The 20,319-nt window shown below is 43.6% G+C and overlaps 1 protein-coding gene across 6 annotated transcripts in view; it reads right to left on the bottom strand.

The window, feature by feature from the left end:
- The window catches only part of rfc4 (replication factor C (activator 1) 4), a 79,842-nt gene that overhangs the window by 31,517 nt on the left and 28,006 nt on the right, over positions 1 to 20,319 (bottom strand). For 5 of the 6 annotated variants that reach the window (XM_077594759.1, XM_077594760.1, XM_077594761.1 and 2 more), the window contains 5 exons: positions 16,934 to 17,012; positions 752 to 831; positions 544 to 663; positions 266 to 409; positions 64 to 184 (listed from right to left, as the gene is read on the bottom strand). In XM_077594759.1, the coding sequence (XP_077450885.1) occupies positions 64 to 184; positions 266 to 409; positions 544 to 663; positions 752 to 831; positions 16,934 to 17,012 (544 nt within the window). The remainder of the gene's footprint in view (positions 1 to 63; positions 185 to 265; positions 410 to 543; positions 664 to 751; positions 832 to 16,933; positions 17,013 to 20,319) is intronic. The other variant, XM_077594762.1, reaches the window with a different exon arrangement.

Below are 20,319 nucleotides of genomic sequence, written 5' to 3'. Positions count from 1 at the left end.
GTCTAATGACAATAAAGGAATTCAATTCAATCCAATGGCTTCCATTCTTCCATTAGTGCTTACCTCTTTGGTGTACTTGAGTTTCTCTTTCTCACATATCTCCAATAGACGCTCTTCTTGAACATTGTGAGCAAGGGCTTTAAAACGAAACTTTGAACATCTGGAAGTTAAGGGCTCAATGATCCTACAAAATACATATACATACAAACTGAATCCTGAAAATTGATAGAATGTGTTCTTCTAAAACGTTCAGTCGTTTCCTTACCTGCTGATGTAATTACAGATGAGGCAGAAACGTGTGGTACGGGACTCCTTCTCTATAATCCTTCTAAGTGCAGCTTGAGCTGGCGCAGTCATAGAGTCAGCTTCATCCAGGATAATAATCTTAAAAGGAGGACATGCCTTCCCACTGGAAATACAGCACATATAGGCATTGTAGAATTCCAATGGGGAAATCAGGCTTAAATAATTGTGTAACTTAACAAGATGAGGTCTTTTTTTAAATCTAAAAGCTGTTGTGTGCATGTAACAGTTCATCCTCACTCTGGCCGAGTCCCTGCTACCGTGAGCTGAGCAAAGTTTTTGACCTTCTCTCTGATAACTTGAATGCCCCTTTCATCTGAAGCATTGAGCTCAAGCACCCTCTGTTTGTATAGCTTTGGACTGTATTGATTAAAGAAAATAGATAGGGATGAAGACAGTAGTGTGTAAAAGAGTTATTTTTCAACTAATTTCAAAAAATAAAACTCACCCATAAAGTTCAATTGCAGCAGCGAATATAGTAGAGGTCTTTCCTGTTCCAGGTGGACCATAAAAGAGCAGGTTTGGAAGCTAGATTTTTGACACAATCATAATAGACAATAGTATTTAATTGGAAACCTCTACAAAGCCAACATTTTTTTTGATTGATATTTATTTATGCAGTGCCTACTTCCTGATTTCTGTGGAGTTTTTAATCACTGTTACCAATCTAAGAGGCTTCATTTTATTAGATTAGAACTTTATTTCATCCCGTATTCGGTAAATTCCCTTGGTTGCAGTAGCAAGACAATAGCAAGCACAGACACAGAAGACTTTGGGAGTCCACCAATGTTCCCTCTAAGCTGCGCGCGTGCGCAATTGCGCACTACTCTCGTCTTCTCCGCGCACAACAAATCATATGGAGCGCACAAAATAAAATATTTTTCCCCCCCATGATGGCGCCGTTGACGCGGCAGTAGCTCTGTCCCCTCTTGTTTTTCGTGTTTTACAGCCCTTCTATCTTTTCTTTAATTGCATTTTAATGTTTCATAATACATTCCTTTTTACTTTACTGTGCAAATAGAAGAACAAGCGGTGAAATCGGGTGAGAACTGTCTAAATCTGCTTTGTGTGTGGTTGTGCGCGTGCGTGCGTGGGTACGTGTCTAGTATGTGTGATCGTTTGTCTTCAACCTACGCAATGGACTATAGTAAATGGAAATTAGCCCTCAGCTACAATCTTAAATATACATGTTCATTAATGTTGGATTTATTATGGGATGTTTCTATATGTTTTGTAAGCATTTTTAATTAGTAATAAGGCTATGAATTAATTCATGATAATATTATAGATGTGTGCATTTAAATTACTTTTGTATAAGAGTGTCTTTAATTTTATTATTATTTCATTATTCCAACAATTAACATGAATATAAATAAGTTCATTAATATGTGCTATCCCTTATTAAATAAATCAAAGCAATATCATGGAAAAATATTGCATATAAATGGAAACGTGACTATCTCAAGTGACACGTTCAACAGAAAAGTCATTTGAACGAGAATGAGAAGTGAGAAGGACAAATGTGTAAAAAAGGTAAAATTTAAGTCGGATTTGTGCATATTCTATTGGCATTTATGAAGATGTTTTATTCATAGATATTTTTTCATTCATTTTCTGAACCGCTTTATCCACTTTATCACTCGCGGGGGGTGCTGGAGTCTATCCCTGCTGAGTTTGGGCCAGGGGCGGGGGACACCCTGTATCGGTGGCCAGCCAATCGCAGGGCACAAGGAGACGGGCAGCCATGCACACTCAGGCAGCCATGCACACTCAGACCCATACCTAGAGGCAATTTTAGAGTGTCCAATCAGCCTACAATGCATCTTTTTGGGATGTGGGAGGAAAACGGAGTACTCAGAGAAAACCCACGCAGGCCCAGGGAGAATATGCAAATTCAACACAGGTGGACCGACATGGATTTGAACCCAGGACCCCAGAGCTGTGAGGCCAACGCGCGAACCACTCATCCGCCGGGCCACCCATTCATAGATATTAATCATTACATTTTATTATTACTAAATCATTTATGTGTAGTAGACATGCACCTGCTTATGGCAGGTGTGATACTGCACACTTTTTCAAGCTGATTCTCAGTAGTCCGGAGCTGATCATCTTCCTTGCCTAGATCCTCCTAAAATGTCCTATCACCCGATCAGCAGCAGCGGAGAGCCTGGTGGGTGGGTTGTGAAGCTGACAACTCTCCCGTTGCAGCCCGGCAAGCACCGACAGCTCCTCCATCTGACCGGGGAGAGATCTCACGCTCCCAAAACAATGATGGAATGCTCGGTCTGGAGCGTCACTTCTTTTCCCGGCACTATCGTCCACTGGTCACAGCTGTTCCCGCGTGCATGATAGCGGAGGCACGGCTGAATGGCTCCAAAGACGTCTAGGACTAGCACAAAGAAACCAAGCAACGCAACGGGTGGAGTCGAGTCGCAAATGTCGCAAAAACAACAAAGCAAAAAGCACAAAGGCCAAAGTATTTGGGAAAGCATTAAGAAATACTAAAGTGCAATTAAAAAGCAGCAAAAAACACAAAACAAGCAAGAGCGGACGGAACTACCGCTACCACTTGACCAGCACCATCTTAAAAAAAATCATCAAAGCAATACAGTATACCCTCGAGTTTCGTGGATAATGTAGACCTGACAAGGCTGTGATAATGGAAAACCCCCGACGTAGGATCACACCTATTTCACGTCTATACAAAAATAGTACACAAGAATACAATTATCAAGTATTGTGGAATATTGTGGCGCCTGTTTGTCAAGATAACATCTACTGTGGCAGATAGCAACATGTGTTCATGAGCCAGGGTCAGGCTGACCTTAAAGATACTAGACGTGCCGAGGCGATGACGAAGGACGGCAGATGTCCTTCACGGTCTCACTATACTGTGCTCAGACGTCAGACGCAATTGCCAAAAAGATGCTGAGATGTTCAATAAAGTGGGTCTTCGTTCTTGTCTTACTGTTGTCTAAGTGTGCACTCTGTTCGAGCTTCAAAAAATTGGCGTCACGGAATCGGGAGCCGAAGGGGAAGGCGTCGAAGGCTGGCTACTCAGGCGGACACCGTATTGCAAAATCAACGGCCGTAAAAGAAGTAAGCGTTCTTACCATCTGATTTGCAATATGGTGTGTGTGAGTGGCTGGCGCCTATGCAGTGGTTCTAAAAACCTCCCAGGCTAAAAGACCAGTGATTTAAAAAGATAGGAGACGAGACCCCACTCGCACGAACACCAAAAGTCTTGTGTTTTATATAAAACAGCTGATTGGAATTTCATTGGAAGGAAGAAAAAAAGAGGGAAGTTTACCCACGGCCGTTATTCCGAGCCGTTGGTCTCGTTGAAGAAACTAGTCCGAGCCGTTGGTCTCGTTGAAGAAACTTAGTCCGAGCTATTGGTCTCGTTGAAGAAACTTAGTCCGAGCTATTGGTCTCGTTGAAGAAACTTAGTCCGAGCTATTGGTCTCGTTGAAGAAACTTATTAGTCCGAGCTGTTTGTCTCGTTGAAGAAGCTTAGTCCGAGAAACTTAGTGTGCGAAGAGTTGACTTGATGGGCGTAGAGTGGAGCTAAAATATTTTTTGTGCGAAGACTTGACTTAAGGTGTGTCGAGTGGAGTTAAAACATCGGCAAGCATCCCGGAAAGTGAAGTGACTAGTGGGCAGGACAGAGGAGCGTGTATATCGGAGGCATGGCAAATCACCACTCCCTTCAGGCAGAAGAGAGGAGTGTGCATTTTTTGTGACCATTGCATCGCTTGTGAAGAATTTAAATTATCCCTCTGAGTACACAACCACTGACTAATGTATTTGAATTGAAATCATCTTGTCTCAACAGTCCTCTTGATTTATTGACATTAAACAAAGCTAGTTAATTTTGGCTGTTGGCGAACCTAATATTTTTTGTATTTATTAGTCTTTCGAGCTTGGCAGTCAATATGCTGAGGGGCCCAGCAGCTGAGCCGATATCTAGGAAGACCGTGGCCACGGCAGGTAAGACCCTTTAACGGGCCGGACCTCGGCTCAGCAACTGGCACCTCATCTAAAAGCAGTGGCGGTCGGTGCATTTTCTGGTAGCGCCTTCAACGTATCAATCCAACCCTCAAAAACTAAATCCAGCCGAAAACAGCATTTATTGATTAAATACAAATACTGGAGCTTTTTAGACATCAGAACCGGTCCCGGAGTATCATTTCCCCGGTAAAAAGACAGCGATGAACGTAGATACGTCCATACAAGAAATGACAAAAAATGCACTAAAATTAGGTATAATCCACTTCCTAGCAGCATTTATTGACTGAATACAAATACTGGAGCTTTTGAGACATTACAACCATGCCAGGGGGGTGATTTCCTCGGGAAAAGACAGCAATGGACGTCAATGGCGAAACGGCAAAAATTAAACTGGGGTAAAATCCACATCCTAGCAGCATTTAGTGATTAAATAAAAACACTGGAGCTTAAATACAAACACTGGAGCTTTTCAGATATCAGAACCGGGCCCACAATTGAAATATTCTTTAGGAAGTACACAATATCCATCCTGCTTTCTTTCTTCCTTCTTTCCTATCGCCATCGAAGCTAATGATGAAAGTTGAGCCTGTCCTGTCATATTTCCGGCATAGTCCGTTTTGAAAATGACTTTAAATCAACACAACAATATACTATTTGCTTGTGCAGCTAAGTTAGCGCACTGAAAGTGCCGCACACACCATTTTCCCGGCTGTAACAGGCTTGCTAGCTTCGGAGTTGACCGCCCTTTCTTAATGATGTCCATTTTTTCTGGAAAAGTCCGTCTGGAAAATAGCTTTGTGAGCGAATCTGCAACAGAATCCATTTGTTTTTCCTTCTGTCGGCCATTTTGGGTGGAGTTTGCGATCCCTGGCTGCCTCACTATGGCTTTGGCCCGCCTACTAGCCAATCATAGTTGGTGAAAGCAATGACGTATCCCAGCCAGCAAAATAAGAATGCGTATGAAAAAGCATTGTGTGGTTGCCAACTCGAAATCTGATTGGTTAAAAGCAACAGTCTAGTTTAATGCAGCAGAGCCCGCAGAACTGATTGTGAAGGCTTTGAGGCAGATCTGATCTGGCAACAAATAATGGCTGAAATGTGATTGGTTAAATTCTTCAATATGAAAACACATCTGGAAGCAGTGCAACCAGGGGGAAAAGCAATGAAAGGAAGCTAACAGACCACAGTGATTTTTCTGTCCTTGAGTAGCTTAACAATATGGTTTGATTCGAGAATTAGATCTTAAATATTAAGAATTAGTATTTGGGTGTTAATGATATCAAACATTAAACAACAATGCAGGAATGGGATCCATTCAAAGAATTAGGTAATGGGTAGCTGGCTGGTTTGGACAAATTAATTGATTTTAGAATAGGTATAAATTCCCTTGGCATTGGGAGTAATGGAGTGTTTTCAGTGCACGGAAGACATTCCCTGTTCTGTCCTAGGCGGGTGGAATATGCTTTTCATACGTCATATTGATGACTATGAGGATATTTACGGATTGGATTAAGAATTAAACAATTAATGTCAACTAGATGAGTTTGCTTTCTATAGCTTTAAAGGCATACAAATTGAGAGAAGTTAAGCTTAAAAATATCAGGCTTGGCAGTACAATTACAGGGTTTAATCAACTAAATGTTAGAGTACAAATGTATCGATTGGCAAGGACAATCTTAAAAAGTGGGAAATTGACAATTCAAAGAAGCTCCAAAACCTCTAATTAAGAAACAGATTATATTTGTCATTTTTGGGGGTTTGACAAACTGTGGTGGTGCGTGGGTTCTAGATTACTTAGGGAGTGTGCCTCAATTTCTTTTAAACAAATTCGAGGGGATTTGGAAATTAGCCCTATTTTGCACTGGGCGCTCAAAATTTAGCAGTGCTTTCATGGCATAAAACAAGTGTTGGAATATCGTCAACATTAGCACTTCCAAATTATGAAATATAAACATCTGAGCAATGCAAAATTCTTCATGTAGACGGGTTATCTAAGAATTAATAGAATGAGTAAAACTCGAACAGGATACAATATATTGGCCTGTATACTCATACTAAAGTTTCAGAAGCAGAGCTATTACCACCTCAGTCCTATGCAAACAGCTAAACTGATAGCATTAACAGAGGGGTATGACTTAATGCAAAACAAGGTTAGAATTCATGTAAACAGTTATAATGTTTGTGTGTGTGGGTGGGTGTTTTCAATGTCACAATTTTGCCCATTATACTGCATTATTGGCAAGCAAAGGGTTGATCAGAACATGGCATGGCAGTCGGTCATGTCTGCCAAGAAGCCCTTCATGGGGATGACAGTCTCCACTTGTGATGGAAAATTTGCATTATCGACTATTAAAATGGGTTCCAACCTTATCGTGTGGGGGCTGCGCATGGTGCACTCCAAGAATTTGTTTGTTTACTCCGAGTACCAGTTTCCTCCCACAAACCAAAATTATGCATGCTAGACTGGTTGAACACACTAAATTACCCCTGTCTGTAACCGTGAGTGTGGATGGTTGTCCGTCTTCTTGTGTTTTTGATCGGCTGGCCACCGAAATATAATCAATCGATCAGATATCAAGGTGGAAAATATTTGGAAATTTGGAATCGATTTCTGAAATTGCCAATAAGCCCCCTTGGTAGCGACAGATTATGGCAGAAATATTTTATCACATTAAAGTTTAATAAAATGCAGCAGCAAAATCCAAATTTGAAACTTAAGGTGTGAATGAACACATAAGATACTCTGCGAAATGGGGATTTTGGGAGCACTGGAAAAAACAGTCAAATTTGTAGATAAACTTTCTTGGGTGGTGTTGGGGTTATTCTGGGATATTATTATATATGTGCGTATTAATCATCATATGTATGTGTGAAATATTAATCATTATATGTATGTGTGAAATATTAATCATTATATGTATATGTGATACATTTATCATTATAAGCAGACGAAAGCTCAGTATAACAAGGACACTCCCCCCCCCTGCAGCTGGCTCTGAGGACATTTAATTGTTTTGAGGGCTATTGACCTGACAGATCACCGAGTCCCGGGCCGAGGACTGTTGATCTGAGTTCGGAATGAAGATCTGTGAAGGACTCTTAAATTGCTTTGACTTGGATTCCGGCAGATGACGATAATCAAATCAACTTCCGAAAATACTTGCATATTGTTTTAAAATACTGTCACTCGTTTCACCTTTTATGGAAATTATTATATTTCAGTTGTCTGAATTGGCGATAAGGGCACTCAAATTTGTATATGACAGTCCTGTGTTTTCATGTTTTTTTTCCTCCCTCTCTACTTTTTCTGTCTCCAAGTGTTCTCACAGCTGCGATCTAATGTGTATGTGATGTTTTTTTTGCTCTCAAACTGGGCCGCTATCATTATTGTTGTTATTTCTCTTTTATTGTGCATAAGTCTGTGCATTATGAGCAATGTATAAAAATTGCTAGACAAAGGAGTGAAATGTATGACGGAAGAGCATTGACATAATTCTTTACAAATTTATCTAATTGCGGAAACTCTTTTTAGCTGTGAATATGGTTTATATTGGCATTACCGCAGATACACTGACACATGGTGTTGTGTGAATTGCGTTATATTATTATTCCAAGCATTGGATTGGTTGGCGTCTAATGGAATGGTGTTGTGATTTTTTTTAATGGTGTCTGTATGTTAATTCAGTGGGGTGATCGTCTGATTTGAAGGCGGTAGCACAAATTTAGTAGAGATTGTGTTGGGGTTATTCTGGGATATTATTATATATGTGCATATTAGTCATTATATGTATATGTGATACATTAAATCATTATAAGCAGACGAAAGCTCAGTATAACAAGGACACTTCCCCCTGCAGCTGGCTCCGAGGACATTTAATTGTTTTTAGGACTATTGACCTGACAGATCACCAAGTTCCGGGCCGAGGACTGTTGATCTGAGTTCGCAATGAAGATCTGTGAAGGACTTTTAAATTGCTTTGACTTGGATTCCGGCAGATGACGATAATCAAATCAACTTCCGAAAATACTTGCATATTGTTTTAAAATACTGTCACTCGTTTCACCTTTTATGGAAATTATTATGCTTACTTGTGCAAATTCTTACGCAGTTGTTTTTGGTTTCCGATCTGATATGCAATTGTTGTTGCAGTTGTTTTGTGACCTTAATTATGTTATTATGCAATAGTATGAATAAGATAACCTTAAGTGTTTTGATTATGTGTGACTAAATGGACAGAGGAGGATGCCTTTCTTCAGAATGCTCCGGTGGCGAGGACGAGCCAGGACCGATTCTCACTTGCAAGTTATCGCTAGATTATGTTTCCGATGTCTCTCCCTTTATTAAAGTATACCTATTAATAAACCTATCAGGTGGGCTACTATATTGACTCATGGGAAGTCTCATGTCGCAACAAGGGGGTGTTGGCCTGAATGCAGCGCCACTAAACAACTTTGGGGTTACCGTATTTTCACGACTATAAGGCGCACTCAAGTCTTAAATTTTCTCCAAAATAGACAGGGCGCCTTATAATGCGGGGCGCCGTGTGTATGCGCTGAGTTCCAAAGTCTGACCGAGAGCGCTTCTGGCCGACATGCTTGTTATATAGAAAAAAGGCGGACGTGGGTGGAGTCAGGCATGCGGAGAGGGTGAGTGTAAAAAGACGCTAAAGGCATGCCCCTAGCAGGTACCAGTATATAGTGTGGGCATGTGCTTTATTGCAAAACAATTTCAGTTTGGTTTCTAAGGCCCCCCGAAAATGAATAGTACAAAGAGACACGCTTACGAAGCTCAGTTCAAACTTCAAGCCATCAATTATGCAGCGGAACATGGGAATAGAGCAGCCGCGAGGGAATTTAAGATCAACGAATCCATTGTTCGTAAATGGAGGAAGCAGGAGAACGAGCTTCGCCAAGTCAAGAAGAAGAAGCTGAGTTTCCGTGGAAACAAGGCGAGGTGGCCCGACTTGGAAGACCAACTGGAGCGGTGGATTCTTGATCAACGAGCAGTTGGGAGAAACGTCTCCACAGTCACCATTCGACTGAGGGCAAAAGCGCTAGCGGACAAATTGAAAATTGAACATTTTCAAGGTCCGTCTTGGTGCTTTCGCTTTATGAAACGGCACCATCTATCCATTAGAGTGAGGACAACCGTGGTGCAGCAACTTCCAGCGGACTACATTGAAAAGATAGCCATTTTCCGCACCTACTGCACCAAGAAGATTACCGACAAACTTATACAGCCTAACCACATAACGAACATGGACGAAGTACCGCTGACCTTCGACATCCCGGTGAACCACACTGTGGAGAAGAAGGGGACCAGCACGGTAGCGATACAAAAAACGGAGCACGAGAAGTCGGCTTTTACTGTCGTTCTTGGTTGCCATGCTAATGGGCAGAAACTACCACCTATGGTGATTTTTAAGCGAAAGACGCTGCTGAAAGAAAAGTTTCCAGCCGGCGTCATCGTGAAAGCAAACCAAAAGGGCTCGATGGATGAGGAGAAAATGAGAGATTGGCTACGTGAGGTGTATGTTAAGAGACCGGATGGCTTTTTCCATGGCTCGCAGTCACTCTTGATTTGCGACTCCATGCGTGCCCATCTCACAGCAGCGGTGGGAGACAACAGTTGGAACCTTCACGAGGTGTCTCCCGAGAGGCCGCCCGCCGCAGCTTGCAAATCCAACACAACCACCCAGAGCTGCTACCCAAGAACGTGGCGCCCTACGTTTTTCATCCAGCCGGAGATGTCCGCCCTGCCCCACACCTCCAGTTACTCCTCCTAAGGGCAGGCGACGTCGAGGAGAACCCGGGACCTACCTACCTGCCCGGGATGCTCTAAGACGATCCGTCGTGACTTCCCCCACTGGTCTGCAAAGCTTGCCCACAAAATTTCCACAGGACCTGTAGCGGCCTGACCCGAACCAAGATAAAGAGTAATCAAGGCTTTCTCTGCGGATTCTGTTCCGGAAATGCCGTCGTGCAGTCACTTCCACGCACAGCCTGTGGGACCGAAAGAAAAATGCTGTGTCTGCAAAATCTCCTTTTCCCCTACCATCTCCCCCATCCCCTGCTCTAACTGCCCCAACAAATCCCACCGCTCTTGCTCTGGACTATCTCGCTCCCAAACTAACGCAAATTGGCTATGCCCGATCTGTTCACCACCCGACACAACAATCCTCCACACACCAAACACCCATCATAACAAAACACCAACCTATAAACGCAAACTGCCCCGCCTGTAATAACAAATTAATCGTTTTGCGCTCTCCCCTGACATGTAGATCCTGCAAACGTAGATTCCACCTCAAATGCACTCCTGAAACCAGACACGCTTTGACCATACTTCGCAGGAACAACAACTGGTGCTGCCAGAGCTGCCTGAACCTGAAACCCTCCCACCCTCAACAACCCAGAGAGGATTGCCGATCTACCGGAGGCACGGAAAGCCGGTCTTACCATCCTTCAATGGAACTGTGACTACCTGGCAACCAAGACTACCGAACTGAAAGAGGTGACGGCACATCTAAAAATTGACATCCTCCTCCTCCAGGAAACAAAACTGGGACTCGAAGACCCGACGCCTCAGCTCGATGGTTACAACGTGATGCCAAGACCGTGAGGGCTCGGCCCAAAACAACGACGAGGCGAGGGTCTCCTCGTCTACCTGAGATGCGGAATCCCCTACTCCATCCTTCCAGCGTCCCCATCAGGTCCCCTCGAATTCCAGCATATCCACATTCCCATCGCCCGCAGGCGGCACCTCTCACTGGTCAATGCCTACATCCCTCCGACGACATCGGATTATTGTCCAGCCCCCCCAAGACTTCTCCTGGTTAAACCGGCTCCCCACGGAGCATGGCCTGATCTGCGGGGATTTCAACGTGCACCACCCGACCTGGGATATTCTTGCCAAGACAGATCCCAGGGGTAATGCAATCCATCAATGGGTCGATGACCATGACCTAACTCTCCTTAATGACGGCGTGCGGACACGGATTGCCAGATATCAACAAGGAGCAGGCATGAGTGCCCCCGACCTAACGATAGCTGACCCCACCACGGCCGAACATCTGCAATGGGAACCCATCGACGAGATGACCTCCGACCACAGACCGATTTCGATTAGGTGGAACCGTGCTCTCCGTGTCGCATACCAACAAAGAAGAGTACGACCCAACTTCTCGAAAGCTGACTGGAAGAGGTATCGTACCATCCTCGTAGATCGCCTACCCTTAATCTCCGCAGCAGCCACAGCCCCGGAACAGCTCTCCCTCTTAGTGCAACACATGAAAGAGGCAGCAGCACTTACAATACCGGCCAAAGTTATCCGCCAGAAGGAGCTCCCATGGTTGACACAGGACCTCATCCACGAAAGGAATCAACTACGTCGAGACCTCCAACAAAATAGGAAAGAATGGGTAGCACTCTGTCAACAGATCAAAGAAAAAAAACACTGAAGCGAAAAGAAACGCATGGCGCTTACACCTCACCAAGATCGCCGACACAAAATCTACGGGACAAGCCTGGTCCCTAGTAAAATCCCTCTCAGGCACCAAAACGCAACAATGCGGCGTGTTGTTCACCAAGATCGCCGACACAAAATCTACGGGACAAACCTGGTCCCTAGTAAAATCCCTCTCAGGGACCAAAACGCAACAATGCGGCGTGCCTTGGTCTATAAGAAAAAGTACGCGAGTGACCGAGCCAAGGCGACAGCATTTATCAGGGAATATGCCTCGGTCAGCGGACGCAAGAGTGACAAGCAGAGTAGACGAGCAGTGCATTCTCTATGTACAGCTATCAACAGACTACTTGGCTCACCGTGACAAGTCCTCGGGCTCCCGTTCACCGATACTGAACTGCAGACAGCACTGTCCCAACTTAAAGCGGGTAAGGCAGCTGGACCAGACGACATACCCCCGGACCTTCTAAAAAATCTCCCGGCAAACATCCTCCCGAACTACTCTATATTGTCAACACCAGCTGGCTAGAGGGCTGGTGTCCACAAGCTTGGCGAGTGCCCACCATCATCCCTTTCATCAAAAAAGGGAAGTCACCCATCGCCCTCACCTCTACGTTTAGCAAAACGATGGAAAGGCTCATCGTGAACCATCTCACCTGGTGGTTGGAAGATAAACAGCTTTTCAGCCATTGGCAAGCCGGTTTTCGAAAGGGAAGAAGTACGACGAACCCCAACCCCACTTTCCTTGGCGTATCCTTCGACCGACAACTCACGTTTGCGGAGCAGGCGAAAAAAGTCCGCCAAACCATGTCCAAAAGAACAAATTTCCTCCGCAAACTCAGTGGCACATCTTGGGGTTGGCAACCAAACGACCTTAGAACGGTGTATATTGCCACCTAAATAAGTCTTGCAGAGTACGCAGCGCCGGCATGGGCCCCCTGGCTGGCCCAAACTCACCTCAAATCCCTCGAAACTGCCCAACTGGAAGCAGCCCGCGCCATAACCCACCACCTCATGTCTACCCCCACCGAAGCAGTCCTACATGAGGCGCATCTTACACCCCTCTCATCCTGCCTAAATCAACAAGCACTTCTTAAAGCTGATGCCTGGAACCAGCTGCCTTCTTCTGATCCCTGACACCACCTTCTCCATGAAAACATCAAAATGCGGTTACAAAAGAAGTCAGACTGGCGATCTTTGACCCCCCGTCTTACCGCCCTTGAACTCCATACCCCTTGTACATACTCTTCCCTCCCCTGCGCACCCTGGCTATTACACCCCCCCTATCCAAACCGCCTTTACTGCAGTCTCTAAACAAATGCCCACCGTCACCCAAAGAGATAAGGCTGAAGAGCTCATCAGAAATGTGGGTGAACCGGACCTACAGACCTTCACAGATGGATCCACCAAAGAAGGCACTGCGGACAGTGGTGCAGGTTTCATCGTTATCAAGGAGACTGCAATCATCCACCAATGGCATGGTGCCACTGACGCCCGCAGCAGCTTCTACCACTCTAAAAAAGTGGCATTGACCGAGGCACTCTCCTGGCTGAAGAAAATAGCAGACTGGCAGACATCAACCATTCTCAGTGACTGCAAATCGCTGATCCAAGCTATGGGAAACCCCCACACGCAAGACCCCGCCATTCGGAGACTTCAGGGTGACATCGCCCTTTTCCCTCCGCCTAAGCGACTACAGCTACTGTGGATCCCGGGCCACTGCAACATATGTGGTAACGACCTGGCCCATGCGCTAGCTAAACTTGGCTCGTCAGATGACCAAACCCATACCTCCCCGGACGCAGCCACAATTCGCGCCATCATCCAACGTGAAGATCGCTCCCCCACCCTCTCCCACCCCCGAAGTCACAGAGGAAGAATTTGCCCTCCCGAAAGGAGACCGCACGGACCTGATTCGTTTCCGCAGTGGACACCACCCCCAGCCCCGCCGTTGGCTCCACCTTACGGGGAAATCCGACTCGGATCGCTGCCGCCTGTGCGACGAGGAAACTGAATCGTCTGAACACCTATGGCTCCGCTGTCCGGCCTTAATGACCGAACGCTCCCATCGTGACCTGGGCAACTCCCTGGATGAACTAATCCGCGTTCCAGTGGCAGCTCTAGCGCTGCTGAGGGTAATTCTCAGGCACCTGAGGTAAAAAAAGAAGAAGAACAGCAGCGGTGAAAAACCAAGTCACGAAAATGAACCCATTGCTTGCCGTCATTCCCGGAGGCTTAACTAAAGAACTTCAACCGCGCGTTCAAAGCAAAGTTGCGAGTGGCATGGGAACAATGGATGATAGGTGGCAAATACAGCTTTACGAAGACTGGGAGGCAGCGCCGGGCTAGTTACGCCACTATTTGCGAATGGATTGTGGCCGCTTGGACTAACGTGTCTGCTTGCACTGTTTTTCGAGCTTTTGCCAAAGCCGGCATCATTTCTGTGGAGCCACAGGGCAAGAGAGAGAACCCGGCGTTTTTGATGAATCATCATCAAAATTAGGACTTTGATGGATTTGTGGGTGATGATTTATCAAAAAACGTGAGTACATTGTAAAATGGCTAAATAATGTACAACCGAACTCAGTTTTGCTTCCGTTGTCTTTTTAAAAACATGTTTTAGCGTGTGTCCGTATGTTTAAGCTGGTGTATGTTTAAGATGGTGTATGTTTTGCCATGCCTGGCTGCGACCATTAGTGCAGTGCGCCTTGTGTGTGTCAAATACAGAAATAGCATCTGTTACTGAGACTGCGCCTTTAAATGCGGTGCGCCATATAGTCGTGAAAATACGGTAATTTGTTTTCTAAAAATAAAATTTCTTGGAAGGAATTGTTCGATCGGTGCTCCACATAATCCCCAGGGCAATACATGACCAAGGCGTGGTCAATCTCCCCAAAAATATATCAATTTTAAAGACTCGTATGTATATTATCAAATTAAATGACAGTGAGAAGTCTTGTCTATTTATTATAGATGTTCTTAAATGGGTCGACATTTCCGACAAATTTAATTGGGTAGACCGTACATATTACCATTATTCACTACGCAATGGGAATTAGATGACAAGGCAAATACAACAAAAGTAATGGTCTCCTAACATGAATTTGACAAATTAAACTTGTTAAATTTAAAAGGTTACAATCGAGTTAATAATGTAAAGAATTGATTGCTGAATGACTTGAGAGATGCATAGTTAATAACTAACTTAATACACAAACAGATGTTTAGAAACTGGTATAATTGTTTCAATCAGATAAGGTATATATTTAGACTTGAAAAATAATGTAAGAAGAGTTTGAGCCTGTGAAAATAGTCAACTAATTTGCTAACACACAATTCCAAAATATAGGAATAAACTCAAGAACGCAAGAGTCTATTATCAAAAGTCTATAGCAAAATTTAATTTATAAATCACCAAATTTTTGTGAACTCTTGGTTTTTATTTTTCTAAATTGGACAAAACTATTGTAGAAAGTGGTGACATTTGGAGAATTGAAATGAACGCCTATTTGAAATGCTTTCAGTTTAGCTTTAATGAGTGGACTTTACAATTACCTACAGCTATATGGTGTACTGCTAATATTTTGTTAATGAATAATAACTTCTAAGGAACAATTTAACCATGAATATTAAGGTATGGTTTACTGTTTAAATCATGTTTCTCACGATTTTCAAGTCAAAAGTTTATAAAGACAGGTTTCTGGGGAGTAAGTTGAATTTTGGTTACATCTGATTATTTTATTTTTTTTTGTTTCAGAATTTGATTCGAATTAGTGAAGTAGGCTACCTTCAGTTAAGTTCTTACCTTTTTTTCAATTTTCGCACCTTTTGAACTTCACCAGAACTAACTTTGGATTCAGTTTGCTTTTGTTAACAATTGTACATTTATCCGAATTGATTTGATATGCATGCAACTAAATTGGCCTGGAAAGTAATGTCTGAAATTAACTGTAAATTGTTTTTGTAATTGTTTTCATCGTTTGATGTTGAAGTGGATAAGTGATAGAAATTTAACTAGATTTTTATTTTTAACTATTGGAAAAACATTGATTAAGAAAAGTTTATAAGAGATGTTAAATAAACTACAATGTAAAGTTAAATTCTTTCAAAAAGCTTCTAGAGTGGGTATTTTTATTGCAAACAACTGGTTTAATGTGTAACACGATCTTATTATTGAATAAATTTGGAGTCCTTGATCGAAACGTAGGTTAAAAAAACTACCTAAAAACACCATTGTCTGTTGTGAACGAAGCAGTAAAAAATAACCTTTGTTCTTGCATTTTAAAGCATGAGGACGGTTGAACTTGCTGATTAAGGCTGGCTTTGGCTTTACCATGATGCCAGCCAGCAGCCTTCCCACACATGATGATGATGATAATCCGCACGTTCAGTTCATCTTTGAATGAGAATGTTTCCGCTAAGGCATCCAGAAAACTTGCTCCAGGGTATAACCATTCTCTTCAGTTATGTTAGGGAACACCGTGTACCGTGTCGCTGCCTGTTTTGGCCTGGGCGGTGCAGACACCGCTCGAAGCGCCGTACCCGCACCGTACCCACGCCGCTGGATCACCGGCTGAATATTCGTCATTCTTCTTCTGCGGTGAAATCATTCTTCTTTGGCGCTGAGCGCTACCCAATTCAGCGCCAAATAAGAACCTGACTTCTGCCAGTTTTCATCTCCTGTCTTTCGGTTGTGATTTCAGCGTGAATTTTGACATTTCTACGAAGAGTAAGGCTTCAGTACATTGCAGATTTTACATTAGGTTTTATACCTAATGTACTGAAGCCTTACTCTCAGGCGATCTACCAGTAGTGCCTTGGACATCGACCAGTCAATTGCAATCGACATAATGAGTGCCCCTGACCTAGTAGATCTTAAGCCCCCCCATCTTCACAAACCCAAATTATTATAATGTTGAAAATTTAGTGTTGCTATTTTCCACGATTGAAACATTCATTTTATTTCGTTATTAACTGCCTTTGTGTCATTTTTTATCAAAATATTGTCCAGTCCACTGTTCAGTGCTGACAATGGCGAGGGATTTGAGGAATAATTAGTGAACACCATTTGTCTTATCAGAGCAGCAGCATTTAGCGCAAATATTTTGCACAGCAATTTGTGATTAATCACATAGAAAGAAAGAAACTTACATCTGCTCCTTGTAGTGACCTTTTCAGCACTGCTATAACTTCTTCCTGAAAGGTGACTTCGTCAACACATTTTGGCCTACTGGGATGAAATGCCAAGTAAAATAAAGGATCCATTAAGCATTCCTTTTACTGCTATTAAAATACCGTAATTACTCGAATATAACACGCATATTTTTGCTATATAATTAATTCCAATAGTTGGGGGTGCGTGTTATAATCAATAACTAAAATAAATTACAAATTTTCGATCGAAAAAAGCATTGTCAAACTCACTTTGACGCACGGACATTGTGCAATTTCCAACTTTGAATTCAAAATACACGCATATTAAAGATCGTCAAGCCTCACAAACATCACAATCCTGCATTAATAAGCTGGAAAGTAGAATACTACATTGTAGTGTAGTACGTACTTGTATTTAGAAATATGTCCAGCGGGGGGCAGTACATTCCCTTGTTACATGTGATAGTCTTTTCCATTGTGCATATCTTCAAATCATTTATTTATTCAATTTGTATGTTCCTTTTCTTGTTTGAGAATGACAATAGATATTTGAATTAAAACATGGTATTGTCAATTGAAATGTAGTCAATGTTCAAGGAAGTCTAAAAGGTATTGCAACATAACATGTCTACATGATATGTTTGTCCACTCTGTGTATCATCTATTGCCCTAAAATTCAAACGCATAACTCCACCAACCGCACGACACTCGACACGCTCGTACCTGAAGATTTCTCTATCCGGTTTTGAACAAAACAATCGTGAAACGAAGAAAAAAAGGTAAGATTTCTGATTTTCGTCAGCGGGAAATTTTAGGTGCGCACTATATTCGAGTACTGCGTTTTTCCAGATTTTTTTGGCCCAAAATTACCTGCGTGTTATTTTCGAGTGCGCGTTATATTCGAGTAATTACGGTAATACCGTATTTTCATGCCTATCGGCGTGATTATACTTATGTACTTGGCACAACAACAAAAATAAAGCATGTACAGTCGTACCTCGACATACGAGTGGCCTGACATATGAGCAATTCGAGATATGAGGAAAATTTCGGGCAAATATTTATCTTGAGATACGAGACAAATTTTGATATACGAGCAGACAGCAAACGTGAGATGCTGCTCATAAGAGCATCATGGGCACCAAGATGGCGCCGTTCACACGGGAGCCAGTGGGAGTAGCTTTGTACACTTATGTTTTTTGTGTTTTACAGCCCTTTTATCTTTTTTTAAATTACATTTTAATATTTCTTAATACATCGCTTTTTACTTTACTTTGTACTTTATACTTTTTACTTTAATGTTTTTACAACTTTCCTTGTTCTGTTAGCCTGGCTTCTTTCGGCTACTTCTTTTTTTTTTTACCATTCAGCCAAAGCCCATGCTGTCACACACACACGGGACTAGCTGTTACAATATGCAGCAGAAGCAACACCTCGGTGCCGCCGGAGTTTCGGAGCTGGACAAAAGTGTCGGGAGGAGAGGCAACGCTTCTGACCAACCAGTCCATCGTAGGATAAGATGGAAGAGCTGTCGGCAGTTACCAGCAACGGAGTCGAGGAGTTCTGCCCTGCTGCTGTTTTCTTCAGCTCCAGACTACTGAAGAACTGTGCGGATAAGCTTGGAAGAGTGACTCTCCATATTCTCTACCTCGGTCACAGTCTGCAGAAGTTCCCCATCTCATGGAAGACTTCCTGTGTGTTTCCAGTTTTTGTCCAACTTTCTTCAGTCTTTTTGAGTCTATCCGTTTTTGCTACCGAAACTCGTAGCACGTTTTGTGTTTTTGCTGCTTTTCTGTCTTAATGATTTGGTGATTCTTAATGATCCCATTGACTTTGATTTGCTTTGTACTTTGTGCTTTTTGCTTTGTTGTTCTGCTGCCTTTGACTGTACTGTCTAACTTATAACTATGCCTTTTCTTGCTACTGTCACAATGAAATTTCCCGAATACGGGATGAATAAAGTTATCCAATCGAACTCCCTCGTGTAATGTCTCTGGTCGCAACTCCCTCTTTGTAATGTCTCTGCGAGCACTGGGCGGAGCATTGCATTTTTTCCCGTGAGTCAGTGCGACTGGCGTATATACTACTTCTCGTTGGAGAGTTGTCGTGCATTATCCTAGTGTGAGGACATGTGTGTGCATCATTTTGGGAATATTTAGACGGGAATACAAACTCAAGCAACCCTCGATATTGACTGAAAGTCAGTGTGGAGGCGGGGCAAAAAGAGCCAACCCGGGAGAAGAAAGGTATCAAAATGTCAAACAAAGTTAGAATTAAGTTTAGTGTTAGGTTCGATTAAACTTATTTTTGAGTGTGTCTGCATCGTAATCCAAGTTCATTTAAATTTGTTTATGTTATGTTACGATAGCGTTGCCATGCAAAAAGCTCCCCCTGTCCGTCTCTCTCTCCCCCCCTTCAAAATCCGTATAATTGTAGTACTATTAAACACATTTTAGTAATATTAAACCACTTGTTATGTGGTACTTTGTTAATAGATGGCGAATTAGAACAAATAAAACATTTTATCCAATCCAATATCCTGTTTTTTCCACGGCAACGCGCTCGTAACATAACAAACAAATTTAAATGAACTTGGATTACGATGCAGACATACTCAAAAATAAGTTTAATCTAACCTTACACTAAATTTAATTCTAATTTTGAATTTAAATTTTGATACCTTTCTTCTCCCGGGTTGGCTCTATTTGCCCCGCCTACAACCTCAATTTCCGTGACCAGACGTTCCGTCGAACGGACGGACGTTCCGTCGAACGGACGGACGTTCCGTCGAACGGACGGACGTTCCGTCGAACGGACGGACGTTCCGTCGAACGGACGGACGTTCCGTCGAACGGACGGACGTTCCGTCGAACGGACGGACGTTCCGTCGAACGGACGGACGTTCCGTCGAACGGACGGACGTTCCGTCGAACGGACGGACGTTCCGTCGAACGGACGGACGTTCCGTCGAACGGACGGACGTTCCGTCGAACGGACGGACGTTCCGTCGAACGGACGGACGTTCCGTCGAACGGACGGACGTTCCGTCGAACGGACGGACGTTCCGTCGAACGGACGGACGTTCCGTCGAACGGACGGACGTTCCGTCGAACGGACGGACGTTCCGTCGAACGGACGGACGTTCCGTCGAACGGACGGACGTTCCGTCGAACGGACGGACGTTCCGTCGAACGGACGGACGTTCCGTCGAACGGACGGACGTTCCGTCGAACGGACGGACGTTCCGTCGAACGGACGGACGTTCCGTCGAACGGACGGACGTTCCGTCGAACGGACGGACGTTCCGTCGAACGGACGGACGTTCCGTCGAACGGACGGACGTTCCGTCGAACGGACGGACGTTCCGTCGAACGGACGGACGT

The sequence above is a fragment of the Stigmatopora argus genome, chromosome 24 (assembly GCF_051989625.1).
Source record: "Stigmatopora argus isolate UIUO_Sarg chromosome 24, RoL_Sarg_1.0, whole genome shotgun sequence".
Taxonomy (NCBI): domain Eukaryota; kingdom Metazoa; phylum Chordata; class Actinopteri; order Syngnathiformes; family Syngnathidae; genus Stigmatopora; species Stigmatopora argus.
This window is presented reverse-complemented; position numbering and strand designations above follow the sequence as displayed.